Source organism: Thamnophis sirtalis, unplaced genomic scaffold (assembly GCF_051295495.1).
Source record: "Thamnophis sirtalis isolate CommonGarterSnake01/CBP01778 unplaced genomic scaffold, rThaSir2_p1.2 scaffold_6, whole genome shotgun sequence".
Taxonomy (NCBI): Eukaryota; Metazoa; Chordata; class Lepidosauria; order Squamata; family Natricidae; genus Thamnophis; species Thamnophis sirtalis.
In genome coordinates this window covers 94407764-94424761 of record NW_028261386.1, presented here as the reverse complement: position 1 = coordinate 94424761, position 16998 = coordinate 94407764, and the positions used below count along the sequence as shown (strand labels likewise).

The following is a 16998-nucleotide window of genomic DNA, read 5'->3' as shown; positions in this document are numbered from 1 at the left end:
TATAGTTTACTTGGACTTCAGTAAGGCATTTGATAAGGTAGACCATAACCTATTACTAGATAAAGTAGAAGAATGTGGGTTAGACAGCATCATCAACAGATGGATTTATATCTGGCTGACCAACTGCACTCAAGGTGTAGTCCACAATGGAACTGCATCTACATGGAGGGAAGTATGCAGTGGAGTACCCCAAGGCTCTGTTTTAGGCCCAGTACTCTTCAACATCTTCATCAATGATTTGGATGAGGGAATAAATGGGGAACTCATCAAATTTGCAGATGACACCAAGCTGACAGGAATAGCTAACACTCCAGAAGACAGGCTTAAGATACAGAAGGATCTTGACAAACTTGAACATTGGGCACTATCTAATAATATGAAATTCCATGGTGAAAAGAGTAAGGTTCTACATTTAGGCAAAAAAAACCCAAAATGCACAGGTACAGTATAGGTGGCACCTTGCTCAATAGTAGTAACTGTGAGAGGGATCTTGGAGTCTTAATGGACAACCATTTAAATATGAGCCAGCAGTGTGCAGCAGCTGCCAAAAAAGCCAACACAGTTCTAGGTTACATAAACAGAGGGATAGAATCAAGATCACGTGAAGTGTTAATACCACTTTATAATGCCTTGGTAAGGCCACACTTGGAATACTGCATTCAGTTTTGGTTGCCACGATGTAGAAAAGATTTGGGGACTCTAGAAAGAATGCAGAGAAGAGCAACAAAGATAATTAGGGGACTGGAAACTAAAACATATGAAGAACAGTTACAGGAACTGGGTATGTCTAGTTTAATGAAAAGAAGGAGTAGGGGAGACATGATAGCAGTGTTCCAATATCTCAGGAGTTGCCACAAAGAAGGGGGAGTCAAACTATTCTCCAAGGCACCTGAGGGTAGAACAAGAAGCAATGGGTGGAAACTAATCAAGGAGAGAAGCAACTTAGAACTGAGGAGAAATTTCCTGACAGTTAGAACAATTAATCAGTGGAACAGCTTGCCTCCAGATGTTGTGAATGCCCCAACACTGGAAGTCTTTAAGATGTTGGATAACCATTTGTCAGAAACAGTATAGGGTTTCCTGCCTAGGCAGGGGGTTGGACTAGAAGACCTCCAAAGTCCCTTCCAACTCTGCTATTGTATTGTATTGTTTTGTATAAGAAGGACTTGATTACTGACAAGTGAAGTCAAAATCTTTCTAGAAACAATACAGAAGTGATTTCCCATTGCTTTTATCCAGGATTTTTTTTTAAAAAAAATATTGTTATTATTAATCTGGTCTTTGGCCTAGGTATAGCTTGATGTTCTCTCATGCAAATATTAAATATTTCTGCACAAGTATTTTTTTAATAGCAGAGCCTCCCACAAAATTTGATTTGCTCTACTCTAATATTAGATTTATTGGTTTAATGGTTTTACTTTTACTTTACTTTTGCCTTTATTTGTATGCCGCCCGTTTCCCTAAGGGGACTCAGGGCGGCTCACAATTCAAAAAGGGAGGGGGAAAAAGACAAACAATAGACAATACAGCATGTTAAAAAAGAAAACACAACAATCGTACAATTCGAGTAGGGCTACAATCTTAACCCCAGGCCAGCCGGGACAGCCAGATCTTTACAGCGGCGCGGAAGGACTGGAGGGTGGTGAGGGTCCGAATCTCCACGGGGAGTTCGTTACAAAGGGACGGAGCAGCCACCGAGAAGGCTCTCCTCCGGGTAGTTGCCAGTTTGCACTGGCTAGAAGATGGAATTCGGAGGAGGCCTAATCGATGCGATCGAATCGGTCTAGTGGAGGTAATTGGCAGTAGGCGGTCTCTCAAGTACCCAGGCCCACTACCATGAAGGGCTTTATAGGTGATAAGTAGCACCTTGAAGCGCACCCGGAGATCAACAGGTAGCCAGTGCAGCTCGCGGAGGATAGGTGTTACGTGGGTGAACCGAGGTGCACCCACAATCGCTCGCGCGGCCGCATTCTGGACTAGCTGGAGTCGCCGAATGCTCTTCAAGGGCAGCCCCATGTAGAGCACATTGCAATATTCCAGCCTAGAGGTCACAAGGGCATGAGTGACTGTTGTGAGGGCCTCCCGGTTCAGGTAGGGACGCAACTGGTGTACCAGGCGAACCTGGGCAAATGCCCCCCTGGTCACAGCTGACAAATGATGTTCGAAGGTCAGCTGTGGGTCCAGGAGGACTCCCAAGTTGCGAACCCTGTCTGAGGGGCGTATAATTTGACCCCCCAGCCTGAGAGATGGAGTACTTGGCCAATTCTTGGGAGGGAAACACAGCAGCCACTCGGTCTTTTCTGGATTGAGCACAAGCTTGTTGATCCCCATCCAGTCTTTAACAGCATCCAGCCCCTGGCTCATCACATCCATTGCTTCATTGAGTTGGCACGGGGCAGACAGATACAACTGAGTATCGTCCGCATATTGATGGTACTTTATCCCGTGCCGTCGAATGATCTCACCCAGCGTTTTCATGTAGATGTTGAAAAGAAGGGGGGACAGGACCGAACCCTGGGGCACCCCACACGTTAGGGGCCTAGGGGTCGATCTCTGCTCCCCAACTAACACCAACTGCGACCTGTCCAAGAGGTAAGAGGAGAACCACTGTAAAACAACGCCTCCCACCCCCACCTCCCGCAGTCGTCGCAGAAGGTTACCATGGTCGATGGTATCGAAAGCCGCCGAGAGGTCAAGGAGCACTAGGATGGAGGCGTGGCCTCCATCCCTGGCTCTCCAGAGATCATCGGTCAACGCGACCAAAGCGGTTTCTGTGCTGCAGCCAGGTCTGAAGCCAGACTGGAACGGATCGAGATAACTGGCTTCCTCCAAGGACCGCTGGAGCTGAAAGGCCACCACCTTCTCAACAACATTCCCCACAAAGGGGAGGTTGGAGACTGGACGATAGTTATTTAAAACAGCTGGATCCAAGGATGGTTTCTTCAGGAGGGGTCTCACCACCGCCGCCTTTAAAGCGGGGGGAAAGATCCCCTCCCGAAGAGAGGCGGTAACAACCGTCTGGATCCAGCCTCGTGTCACCTCCCTGCTGTTTACAACCAGCCAGGAGGGGCACGGGTCCAGCACACATGTGGAGGCACCTACAGCTCTCATGGCCTTGTCCACATCCTCAGGGGTAACAGCTTGAAACTCAATCCAGCGATGACTTACCAGATCATCCCTTAGTGCCTCGGCTGGTACTGCAGAATTGGAGTCCAGGTCCGCCCAGAGCCGAGCAACCTTGTCTGCGAGAAATTGGACGTAGTCCTCAGCCCTGCCCTGCAGCGGATCGCCCTTATCCCTCCTATTTAGGAGGGAATGGGTTATCCTAAACAGGGCGGCTGGGCGTGACTCAGCAGACGCAACCAGAGAGGCAATGTGTGTTTTCTTAGCCGTCCTAATTGCCCGAACGTAATCTCTGGTGTAGGTTGTCAAAAATGCTCGGCTCGATTCGGATTTGCTGGACCTCCATAAGTGCTCTAGGTGTCTCCTTCGGCGCTTCATCTCCTGGAGTTCCTCAGTAAACCAAGGAGCCTTCCGGGATCCACTGCCTCGGAGCGGCCGTAGAGGCGCAATCCGGTTAAGAGACTCCGCCGCTGCCAGATCCCAGGCAGCGACCAGAGTCTCCGCCGAACTGCAGGCGAGAGTATCAGGAATAACCCCAAGCTCCGTCTGGAACCCCGAAGGGTCCATAAGTCGCCTGGGGCGGAACCACCTGGTCGGTTCCTCCTCCCTACAGTGGGGGTTTGGTCTCCGAAAGTCAAGCCTCAATAGGTAGTGGTCTGACCATGACAGGGGCAAGATCTCGCTACCCCTCAGACCAAGATCACAATTCCACTGCTCCGAGAGGAATACGAGGTCAAGCGTGTGACCCGCTGAGTGGTTTTCTTAATGGTTTTCTGCAGGCTATTAAAAATGGAGTTATTTCAGAGAGTTTTATAGGAGATGAACTGATGCTATCAGCCTTACTGATTACCTTCCTTTACCATGACTGTATTTAAAGAGCTGGTGCAGGTGAACCAAAGAGTGTTTTGCAGTGGAGTACTGCATCTAATTAATAAATATAACAATTCAACTTGCTGAATGTAAAATGATTGCAATTCAACACGAATGGATTGAAATACAAGCTCAAAGGAGTTCAATTGCTAGGCAACTGTATATAGAAAAAGGAGGAGAGAGAATACACAAAATGCAATGAAGTAACAGAACAGGATTCCAGCTCTGTGTCTACAAATAAGTAAATAAAATTCGAAGAGGAAAATCTACACCCACAAACGACTCCGGTCAATGCGTGCCTATAACTAAAGAGCAGCCTGACCTTATATGTGCAGCTGATTTCAGAGGATTTTTTTACTTCAACAGGCCCAAAGATTATAGCAGGGAAAGGTGAAGGGCGTGGGTGCTTAAATTTCATGTTTGAACTGCCAAGACAAGCCATTTCTGCTAAGCATCGTGAGCCTCCAGAACATAGATTTCATTTCAGCCCAGACATGAAGCGATGGCTTTGCCTTCTGGAAAATTTGTGTAAATAAGGTGGCTGTTCTCCCTACTTTCCCTCTTCTCTGCTCCTCTCCACATACACACACAAAATATTGCGGGGGAAGTGCTGGATCTTCAATCCCGCGCGTAAACAACCCCAATCACCTTCCGGCTTAGCCTCTAATATACCAGTCGGGCGACTACCCCTTCTATGGGATAATCTATGCTACAATAATTCTAGTAATAATGCTAGTAATGCTAGTAATGCTAATGACGCTGCATCTATTCGGTTTCTTGCAAAGGAACAGCTTGTCTCTCTTCCCACCTACTCCCATAGGCCCCCACCCCTTGGGGAAGACGCCCGCCTGCCAAAGCAAACGGGAACCCACTAAAACCCCCGAGAGCGCGCGGCTGGGGCGGGGTGGGCGGGGGAGGCAGAACCAAAAGCATCCGGAGTCTTAAAAAGTCCGAAGCAGAAGAGGTGGGATCACAGCAGTTTATTAAGCGAGGCTGCAGCAGGCGGAGATCCAGTCCAGTCGAGTCCAGGCGCGGCGGGGGCGATGGCGAGCGAAGGAGCTGCTAACGGCCAAGGGAAAAGCTTCCTCCCCGACGGCGCAGAGCCGCCGAGTTCAGCCGCGGTGCCCATGCTGCCGGCTCTGGAGGTGTCGGAGGAGCCGGAGAAAGCGGCGACGGCAACGGCGACGGCGCTCAAAGGGAAAAACAAGGACCCCTCTTACAAAGTCCTGTCCCTGGTAAGCAGGCGGCGTGCTTTGGAAGACCCGAATGGAGGAAAGCTCTTGGTCTTCGAAGGGGGCGACTAGCCGGGTTCCAAGTGATCCACTTCAGGATGAGTTGGCTGCGGGCTTCTCTGAGGGCAGAGAAGGGGAAAAGAAGGGGGTTGAAAAGGATGCGGAATCGGCCGACTTTGCTTAAAGACTTTTTTTTTGCGCAGTTGGTTGGCAACAGAAAACTTACCCGGGCTTTGCAAGGAAAGGGCTGAAGCTCACGGATAAACATTTTGCGCGTGGAGAAGGTCCAAATCTTTGGGTAGGATTGGGGTGGGGAGGGGAGAATGCTGCCTGATTCCCTGTTTGATTGAAAGAACGGTTGACTTCATCAGATGGGGTTTCGATGCCTTGATTTCTTCTTAAAACATTTGTAACCATAAATAATACATAGAAACAGGCTTCTAAACATGTACAGCAGTGTTTCTTGAGGTGCAGTCCTAGGAGTGTGGACTATAGTGTTTACCTGGAGGTCCCTTGAAACTTCACCCAGGGTTTCATGAAAAAAATAATCATTTGCCAGCATATGCTGAAAAACAATATATGATCCCATCAGACAATTGTGACAAGCAGTAGTTCAGTGAATGCACCCTTTTTAATGTTTCATATGGTAAATATTGATAAATATAATCCCATACGAACATAAATTGTTAAAAAGCCATAATTTTTAAAAGAAGAAAGGAAAAGGGTTAAGAAACATTGATACACAGAGTGCAATTCCTTCGGTATCAGCTTCTCCAGAAGAACTACTGTACACAGGTGACAGAAACAGTAAGGGGTTTAGTTAGGGTAGGGTTTAAAGTCAATGATTTCCTCTCTTGGGTGCAAAGTATTATGTACCATCCTTAATCATATGCTGAACAATGTCCAAGTGGTAGCATTGCATGAACTATTTTAAACACATTCTTTGTTGAGACAAGCAAGTGAATCTTCTGGAGTCCTCTGGAGCCAGAATTCCCAATGAGACTGGCCATTGGGGTGGGGCATCACTTAAAGAAGCCTACACTATATACATTATTATGCTTTTGGAATATTCTTTCTCCAAAGGTGAGGTAGGGCCCCACTCTCTTGACCTTTCAAAAATATCTGAAGATTTGAATCTGCCAGTTCGTTTGGTGTTCAATGAGGAACATGGTTCATATGGGTCTTGTTAGTGCCCTGAAGGCCCCTTCCCTGCCTTTTAATTAACTTTTCTGGTTGAATTTTACTGTTTTGCCTCTATTATAAATTTTTATGTTCAGTTTTTAACATTTTATTTGTACACCACCCAGAGTTACTCTGTAAGGGAGAGTTTCTAAAATACATATATTTATATATAAAACAAACAAAAATGCATGCGAGATTTTGGATCCAACAGGATCATATTTTCCAATGCCAATTATACTTTAATTGCCTTTCCGTACTTGTACTGGAATTTTTAAGAAATTGAATTTTTCATCTTTCTAATTCACATTTAATTGAGATTAACATATTGCTGGTTTTACAACTTCAGTACTAGAAGAACAGCTGCTTCAGATTAAGTATTCCAGTAGGACAGATTCTGTCTATGTGTCCTTTACTTTAACTTCTTTGGTCTGAAGGTGAACTGTATTGTGGATTTATCACTATCTACCTTTGGGATGAAATACAGAGAATGTATAAATAATTGAATTAAGAAAATTAATATGACCTCATTCTGCAGATGTATTTCCTCTCTTCTCCCATGCTTCAAATCTGTATTCCTTATGTCCATCCTTCTGCAGGAACTTCCTGATCCACCCTCATGTTATGGTTGAGCACTTTTCCTTTTATGTTACATAACTGTCTTCTTTGGAACATACGTAAAATGTGGGATTTGGGAAGAAAATCCATCTCATCTATCCATCTGACTTTTTTGAGTCAAAAAATCAGCCCAGCTGCAGTCAATATTGTTCTAGAGGATATTCTTTTAAGATTAACTTTCTGCTTTAAAAAAAATTGGGGAAAGTATCTTCATCCCAGAATTAGGAGAATAGGGCAGTAAATCATTTTAGCTTTCTTTAATCTCTTAATTTGCAAATGCTTTGACCCCAGTTATTGTCTAAAAGGCTTAAACCACAGGGAGAGCAACCAGGGAGGTTGTCTTTGTGATTATGATCTGAAATGTGGTGGTTGGGTAAATGCTATAATACTTCAGTTGCTGACTTAATAAAGTGGCTAATCTTCCCAAATGTATCTGCCTGGGCGGGGGAGGTCTTCAGAAGATTGCTTTCAAAAGGGAACTTACTGGTATCAAGCAGAGATTTTGATTTCTTTCAAGTAATGTTCTTCACAGCTCAAATGTCCTGTATGTTTTTTTCAGTCCTAAGCTTGGCTCAATTAAAAGCACATCCATAATTATACCACAAAAAGTAATCCTAATGAATAGGACTGATACCTGTCAGCGAGAACAATACCCATGTGGAAATTAAAAATAATAGAAAGAACTGAAAGAAGCTCTTTGCTTCCTATCTCCCATCTATGAGGGACTCAATATGTCATTAGAATTGTTGCTGGTTTAGCTATTTCTTACTGTGATTACATCCTGTCTGAGCCATTTCTAGTAGGCCTCAAGGTTTGCAGACAGTTCATGGTAATATTTCTCTTTCTCAACTGGTTTCCTTCTGTGTGGTAATGAACAGTTATGGTACTTGACTCAATGACTGAATTGGTCAGTAATCTGGCTAAATCCAGAGCTACTTCCATTTCTTGTTTGTGCAGTATGCCATAAAATGTTATGAGGTATTGTGATCTTTGTAAAGGGTCTGAATATGGCCATGCAAAGGAAAGAAACATAAAATTAGAATAGGTTAATTACCACACTATTTTAAAATCCGTTTAACAAGGTGAAATCTTAGCAATAAGCAATTTGATTTATTCAGTTAAATGCTTTGTCAAGCACAGGATGGAGCAGCAAGCATATAAACAATTTGGAAAAAAAATTTCTGAACTTTAACACTCTTAAGAATCTCACCAATTCTTTTAGATCATACGTATATATTCGTTATTTTTTCTCTGTTTGCTTTCCAGTGCCATGAAAATATACCTAAAACTTTGAACACAGGAATTTACATTTGAGTTAGGCTTAGAATGCCTAGATTCGTTTATGAATCCTAAGAAAATCGGATATAAAGTCTCCAACTACCCCCCCTCCCCCCACCCCACACACTTTTCATTTTTGCAATTGCATGACCTTTTTCCCTTGAGTTCATTCTCTAATGTCAGCATATCCTTTTGAACATTGACAGCGTGACCACTGGGAGCAATTTAAATTTGCCTCAGGACAGAAGTTGCTTTACAATTGAGTACCAAAGAAACTCAGATCTCAGATTTGTGGCACAGAATCTTCCCTTTAGAAGATTGGCTCATATAGGCCGATCTGATACAAATTTTCAGCCATATGAAACTCTGTAATTAAGTACATTTGCTTAAGTTGTATACACTTTTGTATTGAGCTCGGTAATATACAGTATGCATTCCACACATCATCTGAAAGTATTTCTGAAAACTCCATCTTGTTCAGTATACTTACTTATAGTTGCAATTGAGCCAAATATTTCCATTGCAAAAAAGACAGTTAAGTGACCTTTGCCTCATTTTATGATCTTTCTTGCCTCAGTTGTTAAGTGAATCACTGCCTTTTTTAAATAGTTAGTAACGCTTTTATGTGAATCTGACTTCACTATTGGCTTTGCTTGTCAGAGGGATGCAAAAAGTTACCACATGACTCCAGGTAGTGGTGGGATTCAAATAATTTAACAACTGGTTCTCTGTCCTAATGATTTCTTCCAACACCCAGTTCACCAAATTGCTCAGAAGGTTAACAACCGGTTCTCCCGAAGTGGTGCGAACTGGCTGAATCCCACCACTGACTCCAGGACATCTTCATAAATACATGCAAAATTCAAACTGAATTTTGATCATGTGATCTTGGGGATGCTACAATGATTGTGAGTGTGAAAACCAGCCATGCTGCTTTTTTATGTTGCTGTAACTTTGAATGGTCACCAAATGAATGTTTGTAAGTCGAGGAGTACCTGAATAGAAAATTAGTGAAACATAATATAGCACTTAATATTGTTTCCTGACAATAAGGAATCCAGGGGATGTTGGTGGAAATCATCAGTCATTCACGAATACTTCAGTAATCACAATAATATGTGAAACCTGGTGCAGTGTTAGGCTTCCTTTAGGCCAAATCTCTCCAGTTACTTTGGTTCATGAAACAGGATTTTCTCCTTCACTTGCATGCCTCAAGTTTTAACTAAGCAGCCTTCTAAGACATTTGGCTAGTAGTAGAGGAGGAAGAAGAGATGTGTTCCATTGGCATCTTCAAACCCATTGATTTTTCCTAAATATAAGTATGGCTTATAAACTATAGATTTCTGTACTATGTCATTTGAACCAAGCTAGTTGATGTATATTTTTAATCCTGTTTATATGACATTCTTTATTGTTGTTAGTTGCGAAGTTGTGTCCGACCCATCGTGATCCCATGGTCAATGTTCCTCCAGGCCTTCTTGTCCTCTGTCCTCTGGAGTCCATTTAAGCTCATGCCTACTGCTTCGGTGACTCCATCCAGCCACCTCATTCTCTGTCGTCCCTTCTTCTTTTGCCCTCAATCTTTCCCAGCATTGTGCTCTTTTCTAGTGAGTCCTTCCTTCTCATTAGGTGGCCAAAGTATTTGATTCATCTTCAGGATCTGGCCTTCTAAAGAGCAGTCAGGGTTGATCTCCTCTAGGACTGACTGGTTTGATCGCCTTGCAGTCCAAAAATGACATTCTTTAGAAATGAGTAATAATTCAGGGAGGACGTAAAGCTTCAGAAGAAATACATAATGACATGTAGTTCAAGACCAAAACAGCCTTGAATGAATTCAAATGGTGTGAAGGTTTTTATGTATCAACAAATAGCTACAAGAGTTCAAGATCTAAAAACAAGATTAGGATCTAAATATTCACTAATTTTACTGATAGTCTGATTGATTTCTGAAACATAGACTCATTATACTAACCTAGAACTTCATGAGGGCTGTTGAAAAAAACTGATATTTTTCCACTTTGTTCTGCTTGACTTCTTTTTCCTTCACTTTTTTTTCCACATTAGCTTGGAAGAATAGAAAAAGAATGGAGCCAAAAAGGCTGTGACAGCACTCAGATAGATTACAAAACAAGCTGTAGAAACCACTGACACTAAGAGTAGGAGTGAAGAAAGGTTATTCTGTGGAAGATAGCTTGCTTATTTATTTATTTATTTATTTATTTATTTATTTATTTATTTATTTATTTATTTATTTATTTATTTATTTTATATTTGTCTTCATCTAAAAATGAGAAAAGGGGGATGAGAATATTTTTTAAAAAACAGCTTAATTGGTTGTTAATTTGATTCCTTCTGTGGTCTTAACTGCCTCAGCAGGAAGCAGCATAATTAAACTTCACTGATAGAAATGATATCATTTCTGTGTTGTTTCCAAGAAAAGTCTGGGATTTGAATATAACTCAAAGCGATAATTATCTTTTATATGTGTTTTTTATTTGTAAATTTATCTATGTTACAAAAAGTTCAGTTGCCCTAGCATAGTCTAATGCTTTAATATAAGGTAACCAGATTTTAAAATTGGTAAAGTGGGACACCATTGACCGGGGGTGGGGGGTGGGGGGCGGTGTGTTCTTGATTAAAAATTTTGCTGCCCGGCCCTGCGGCTGAGGTGAAGCTGCCAAAGCTCCCGTTGGCGCCCCCGCCCATGGCAGCAGCGGTGTCATGTCACCCTCCACTCGGAGCACCTTAGTTGGGCACTCTGTTACCCCTGTTGCCGCCTCTTCCTCCTCCACCGTGCTTTTGAGAAGCCATGGGGCCTTTTTTTTTCCTGCTCCCACCCCCTCCGCCGCCTTCCTACTGGGTCCTCAAAAGCACGGCGGAGGAGGAGGGGGCAGGGGTAATGTGGTGCCCAGCTCAGGTGCTCCGAGTGGGCGGGGGTGCCAGTGGGAGGTTAGTGGTTTCAGCTCAGCCGCAGTGTTGAGCAGCAAATGTGGTGGTGCTGTTGGAGGAAAAGGCGGCAGCAGTTATTCTAGTGGCGGCGGGGGATTTGGGGGTTCACTTCAGCCGCAGCACCAGGCGCAAGTGGCTAGGACTGGCTGCCCACAAAGGACCTCCCCGGGCTTGCTTTGCTGAACACGGAGCGACTGACGATAGTTTGAATGGGTGCGGCCGGCACAAACTACTGTCAGTCGCCCCACGCTCATCAAAACAAGTCTGGGGAGATCCTTTATCAGCGGCTAGTTCTAGCTGCCTGCAAAGGACATCCGCAGCTTCTGGAGCCTGTGACAGTAGAAATCACTGCACGGCAGTTGCAAACTGCCGCGTGGTGTCTTCTTGCCGCGTGCGCAGCCTCGTGAAAAATCAGAACTTTTTTGAAATGCCGCTGGATGCGGGACAAATTATTAATAATCGGGACTGTCCCGCCAAAAGCGGGACGTCTGGTCACTTTATTCTAATATCAACTGACACTGCAAGGCACTAAAAACTCTGCCTTTCCATCAAGCCTGAGGCCTTGACAGTATGGGTGAGCTTGTTTCGTATTGAGCTGATGACTGTTCTCGGCTGCTGTTTTCTGCTGTTTTTAGAAGAATGCCATTTTTTTTCTTTTTAATTTTTCATTGCTTTTACTCTATTTTAATGGTTAGCTACCAAGAGTCATGTATATGAGATGGATAGCCTATAAATTAATTAAGTAAATCTGTATTTTGTCATTTTTCTTTAATGCAGCTCCAGCATTTCCTGGCTAAATCTAGTTTTTGTGAAGGTTTGGTTTACTGTTTTCTTTTACATACTTTTCCCATTGAGGCTTTTTCAACCACAGGAATGTTGCAAGATAGTTTGCTGCACAAAGCGAAGGACTGGATGGGGCCTTTAACCATTCTCTCTATAAAATCCAGTGAAACTTGCAAATGATTCTTTCTCCAGTACTACTGATGATGAGCTGTCATCTTCCACTGCAATTAAGAGCAGAATGTTCCTATTCACTCCCTGCTCTTAAGCACCTGCTGCTTGAATCACATCCTCAGTTTCCTTCCTGGCAGGGAAACAAATATAGGCAGACAGAGGATGGCATTGGCCTAAAAAAGAACTTCACTCATAATGGATTTACACCACTGTTATCTGAAATAAAATTCCGCAGTTTTCAGTGAAATTTAATTTCAAGCTATTTTAGATCTGCAGTTCGAGTTTTTGAGAGTTTCTTTTCCAAAAATCCTTATCTTATCCAAATGTATATATTTATAATAAAAGATTAGGAATGTTTGTATTTTGCAAATTTAACTAAATTCATATTTGTTTGTTGTAGGGTACAATCCAGTGGTGGGATTCAATTTTTTTACTGTGGGTGTAGCTTGGTGGGCGTGGCTTGGTGGGCATGGCAGGGGAAAGATACTGCAAAATCCCCATTCCCTCTCAATCAGCTGGGACTCAGGAGGCAGAGAATAGCGGGGCGTGGGGCCAAGGTGGGGGGATATTTACTGGTTCTCTAAACTACTCAAACTTTCCGCTACTGGTTCTCCACAACTGGTCAGAACCTCCTGAATACCGCCTCTGGTACAATCACAACTCAAAAGTTCTTATGGAAAATAATTTACTCTGAAATGGCAATAAAATCTTGGAAGTAAATAGAGTAAATACAAAGCATGAAGAGAGTTTTTCATGCATTCAGGTGCATCCAGGATCTTTTCCATTGAAGACTGTTTGGTTTATGGTTGTATATGCAGTCTCAAACAGAAATATAAACAGTTTTTGTCAATAAGATGCTGTTCTTTGGACTTATGGAAATATATGGAAACTAGGAGCCAACTATTTCCATTTAATTCCCCCTTTCCATCTCTGAATGCAGAGCTACTTCCGCAATACTATATCCCTATTGAAAATGGTTATTCAAATACTGTTTACAAGAAACATTATAGGTGCTTCTTTATTGTAAGCTTCTCTGAACTGGATTTTTGTAAGCAGCTTCTCATGCTGATCATTTTAGAAATCATGGTAGTCCTTGGATTTACAACTATTTGTTCAATGACCATTCAAAGTTACAATGGCACTGGAAAAAGTGACTTTTGATCGTTTTTTCACACTTACGACCATTGCAGCAACCTCCATGGGTCATGTGATCAAAATTCAGGCACTCAGCAACTGGCATGTATTTATTGTGGTTATAGAGTCCTTGGTCATGTGATCACCATTTGTAACCTTCTCAGCTGGCTTCCGACCTCAACATCAGTATGGAAAGCCAAATTTGCTTAATGATCAAGTGATTTACTTAACAACTGCAATAGTTCACTTGACAACTGTGGCAAAACAGGTCATAAAATAGGAGTAACAACTGCCTTGTTTAGCAACAAAAATTTTGGGCTAAACTGTGGTCGTAAATCCCATATTAAATTATATATCCCAGAAAATTTATTTTTTTGAAATAGTCCAGCTCAAGCTATTTGCCTTAACCTTTAGTTAGCCATATCATTTATTTAACGTTTGCCCTTCACTGATCAACTTGCCGTAAACATGAGAATATTTTTGAAATGTTCTGAGGTTTGTGGTGTTGTGAACTTGCCTGTGTATGGTTTGCTGTTGAACATAAATCAATGAAGTTCCACAGGAACAAGGTCTTTTCCACAAGACTTGCTGACTGCAGGAAAAGATTCATGTGTTTCTTTTCTAACCACAATGAATCCTCCAGATTTTTCAATGGGGCAAACAATACATGCCCATTTGTAATATGACACTATCCACATGGGGAAGCCAGAGAGGAACCAATATTTTTATTTTCTGCTTATGTTTTTGGAAGATTTTTACTTATCATTCTTCCTCCATAGAAAAAAAACCCACCTCTTTATTATTCAGTTAAATAAAGTAGTATTCCCCTTCAATATTTGGGAGCCTTCAGAATAATCTCTTTGTAGTCAATGACACCAAATATCTTTCTTCTTTTAGTTGAAGAGTGAAAGCCAAACCTTGAGTCGTAGATCTTCCGACTCAATAAGCAACTGAGTCGGAAGATTATTTAAAGCAGTTTATTTAGGGTACCCTGATAAAGAGGGGTCTGTCGATGAAAAAAAGGAAGAGAGAACCTCGAACCCAATGCTTCCCTCCTTTTTATAGTTAACAGAACAAAGAAAATGCAAGAAGAAAGTTGATTGGATGGAATAGAAAATGCATAGAAAGTTGATTGGACAGAATAGAAAATGCATAGAAAATCAGTTGCATGTAGTCAAACATATTACATATTTGCATCCCATAATATCACATATGTTCATTAAAAAGAGGTCTGACATCAGAAGGGGTATAATTGTAAGGAAAAAGGTTGTTTAGAGTTCACAAAAAAGATAAGCCAGACCCGAAATTGTACTAAAAAAACTTTTCTTATCTGGAACTAGTCTCCAGCTTGTTTATCAGTTTAGGAATGTTAAGAGCTAATAAATCTGAACATCATTTTAAAAAAGAAAATAAATAAAATTAAAATACAAAATAACTAAGCTAGTTAACAAATAACAAAACCCAAGTTATTTTGCCACTCAAGGATAAGCTTTGAATGATAGCTTTTAGGAATACTAGAAATTATTTTAAGGTAATACTGGATAATCTCTGTTCCTCAACATAAAACATGAAGAAAAAACTGATTCAAAAACTATATTAAACAGATATAGTTAATAAAGTGCATTTGAAGAAAAAAATATGTCTTATTTGTAGGACAAGCATGACACCATTCTAACAACTAGATCACTCCTTTATAGAATTCTTTATTGGCCAAGTGTGATTGGATACACAAGGAATTTCTTTTTGGTACATAAGCTCTCAGTGTACATAAAAAATAAATTCATCAAGAATCATAAGATACAACACTTAATCATACTAGGAAACTAAATAAAGTAATCTAAATCATAAAGATACAAGCAACAAGGTTATAGTCGTAAGTAGGAGGATATAAGTAATAGGAAGGATGAGAAGAATAATAGTAATACAGTCCTAGTAAATAATTTGACAGTGTTGTGGGAATTATTTGGAAAGGAAATTATTTGGAAAGGAAAGCTTAGAAACAGGATTTCAAAGTGCAAATATTTGGCTGACCTCTGGCATTAGGAAGTATAATTCTCTAGTATTCTCTAGCCAGCCTTATGCATTATGCAACCTTCTAAATCAGTGTTTCTCAGCCTCGCCATTTTGTGTGGACTTCAACTCCTAGAATTCCATAGCCAGCATGATGACAGCAGAATTCTGGAAGTTGGAGTCAGCACATTTTTAAATGGCGAAGGTTAAGAAACACTCATCCAATTACATTGGAGAGCTCCATCATTGGCCTTCCTTTATGGAAGTCCAATATAGTTGAGCTTTCATTGAGATTCTGTAGCAGAGTAGATGTCCCCAAAGGAGTAGAGACACTGCTGCAATAGTGAACAGCAGCCAATGATCATTTTTGTCTGGTGAAACCTTTCCAAATAAAAGAGGGACTGAGAGATCATCCACCTGCACCTTGGACAGATGCTGTTCAGGAAAAGACTACATGAGGGAAGTCTTGTGGTTTACTCATAAATAGAACAGCTGAACCACACAAGAAACATCTCACAATGTATAATGTGCAGCCTTATATAAAACATTTAGTTCAACCAAACTCTCTATTTTCTTAATCATTTTTGGAAATAATCAGGTTACAGTTGAAAAAGTTTTGAAAATAGCAGGAAGGAAAAAATATTATTAGAATAGGCTGATTATAACCAATAACCAAAACATTGTTTATTTTTTTTCTTTAAAATTTCTTTCTGAATTACCAAAAGTAAAACAAAGAGGACAGAATACTTAAAACAAAAACAAACAAATAACTGTGAAATGTATTACTGTGCAAATTCTAGTTTGATAGACAGTCAAACTAGAAAGAACAACATATTATACTGCATGGGCAAAACAACATCATTTTCCACAGCTGTAACAATAAACATTTGGTAAACTTATGTGTGTATCAGTGACTTTACTTTTTAAAAATGTCCTAGCTTTTTACCAGCCAATCAACCCATTGCTTTATTCAGTTCTGATGAACATAATTAGTGTAGTAGATTTTTTAAAAGAAAATCTTATTTTCTGTTCTAGGTATTATGTGTCATTGTGCTTACAGTTATCTTAGGATGTATATTTGGACTGAAACCTAGCTGTACAAGAGATGGTAAGTAGTAAAGATGCTAAAAGAACAATAAATATATGAGTTTTAAAAATATTTCTACATCCCCAAATATTACATTCATAGCATTCCATACTGGTCCACTCAGTAACAGCTTATCAGCTGAACCAGATCCAGAATAAGTACCTACTACGTCGTGAAACACATACATAAAAACAAGAATTTATATATAAGGATAATCCAGACATAAACACAGTTATTTAGGCTATTGAATTTTTCACTGGGCTTCCTCTGGTTTAAAACAAATGTGCTTAGTTGTCAAAACTTTTCTATTAGGAACTCAGTACAATACAAATTATGAATGCTGTTAGTAGTATTTTTATCTGCACATATGACTAAGTATACTGGTCTTGGGGTCAAGGAAGAGCTATTGCTAGGCAAGCATCAAAGTTTTCCAATAAAATGCTTTTTCCTCTTGTTTTTTTAATTTCGCAAAACTTATTTTAGTTTAAGCCTCCTCCTCCCACAGTTCAGAAGGAATGTGTAAATGAAGCTGTACTCAAACCAATCAAGACGAGACTTCAATTA

The 16998-nt window shown here is 41.1% G+C and overlaps 1 protein-coding gene across 1 annotated transcript in view; it reads left to right on the top strand.

Moving 5' to 3' along the window:
- Positions 1-4965: 4965 nt before the first annotated feature.
- The window catches only part of LOC106544191 (ectonucleotide pyrophosphatase/phosphodiesterase family member 1), a 47819-nt gene continuing 35786 nt past the window's right edge, over positions 4966-16998 (top strand). The window contains exons 1-2 of the mRNA XM_087718473.1: positions 4966-5228; positions 16383-16455. Coding sequence (XP_087574599.1) covers positions 5037-5228; positions 16383-16455 — 265 coding nt within the window. The 5' untranslated portion in view covers positions 4966-5036. The remainder of the gene's footprint in view (positions 5229-16382; positions 16456-16998) is intronic.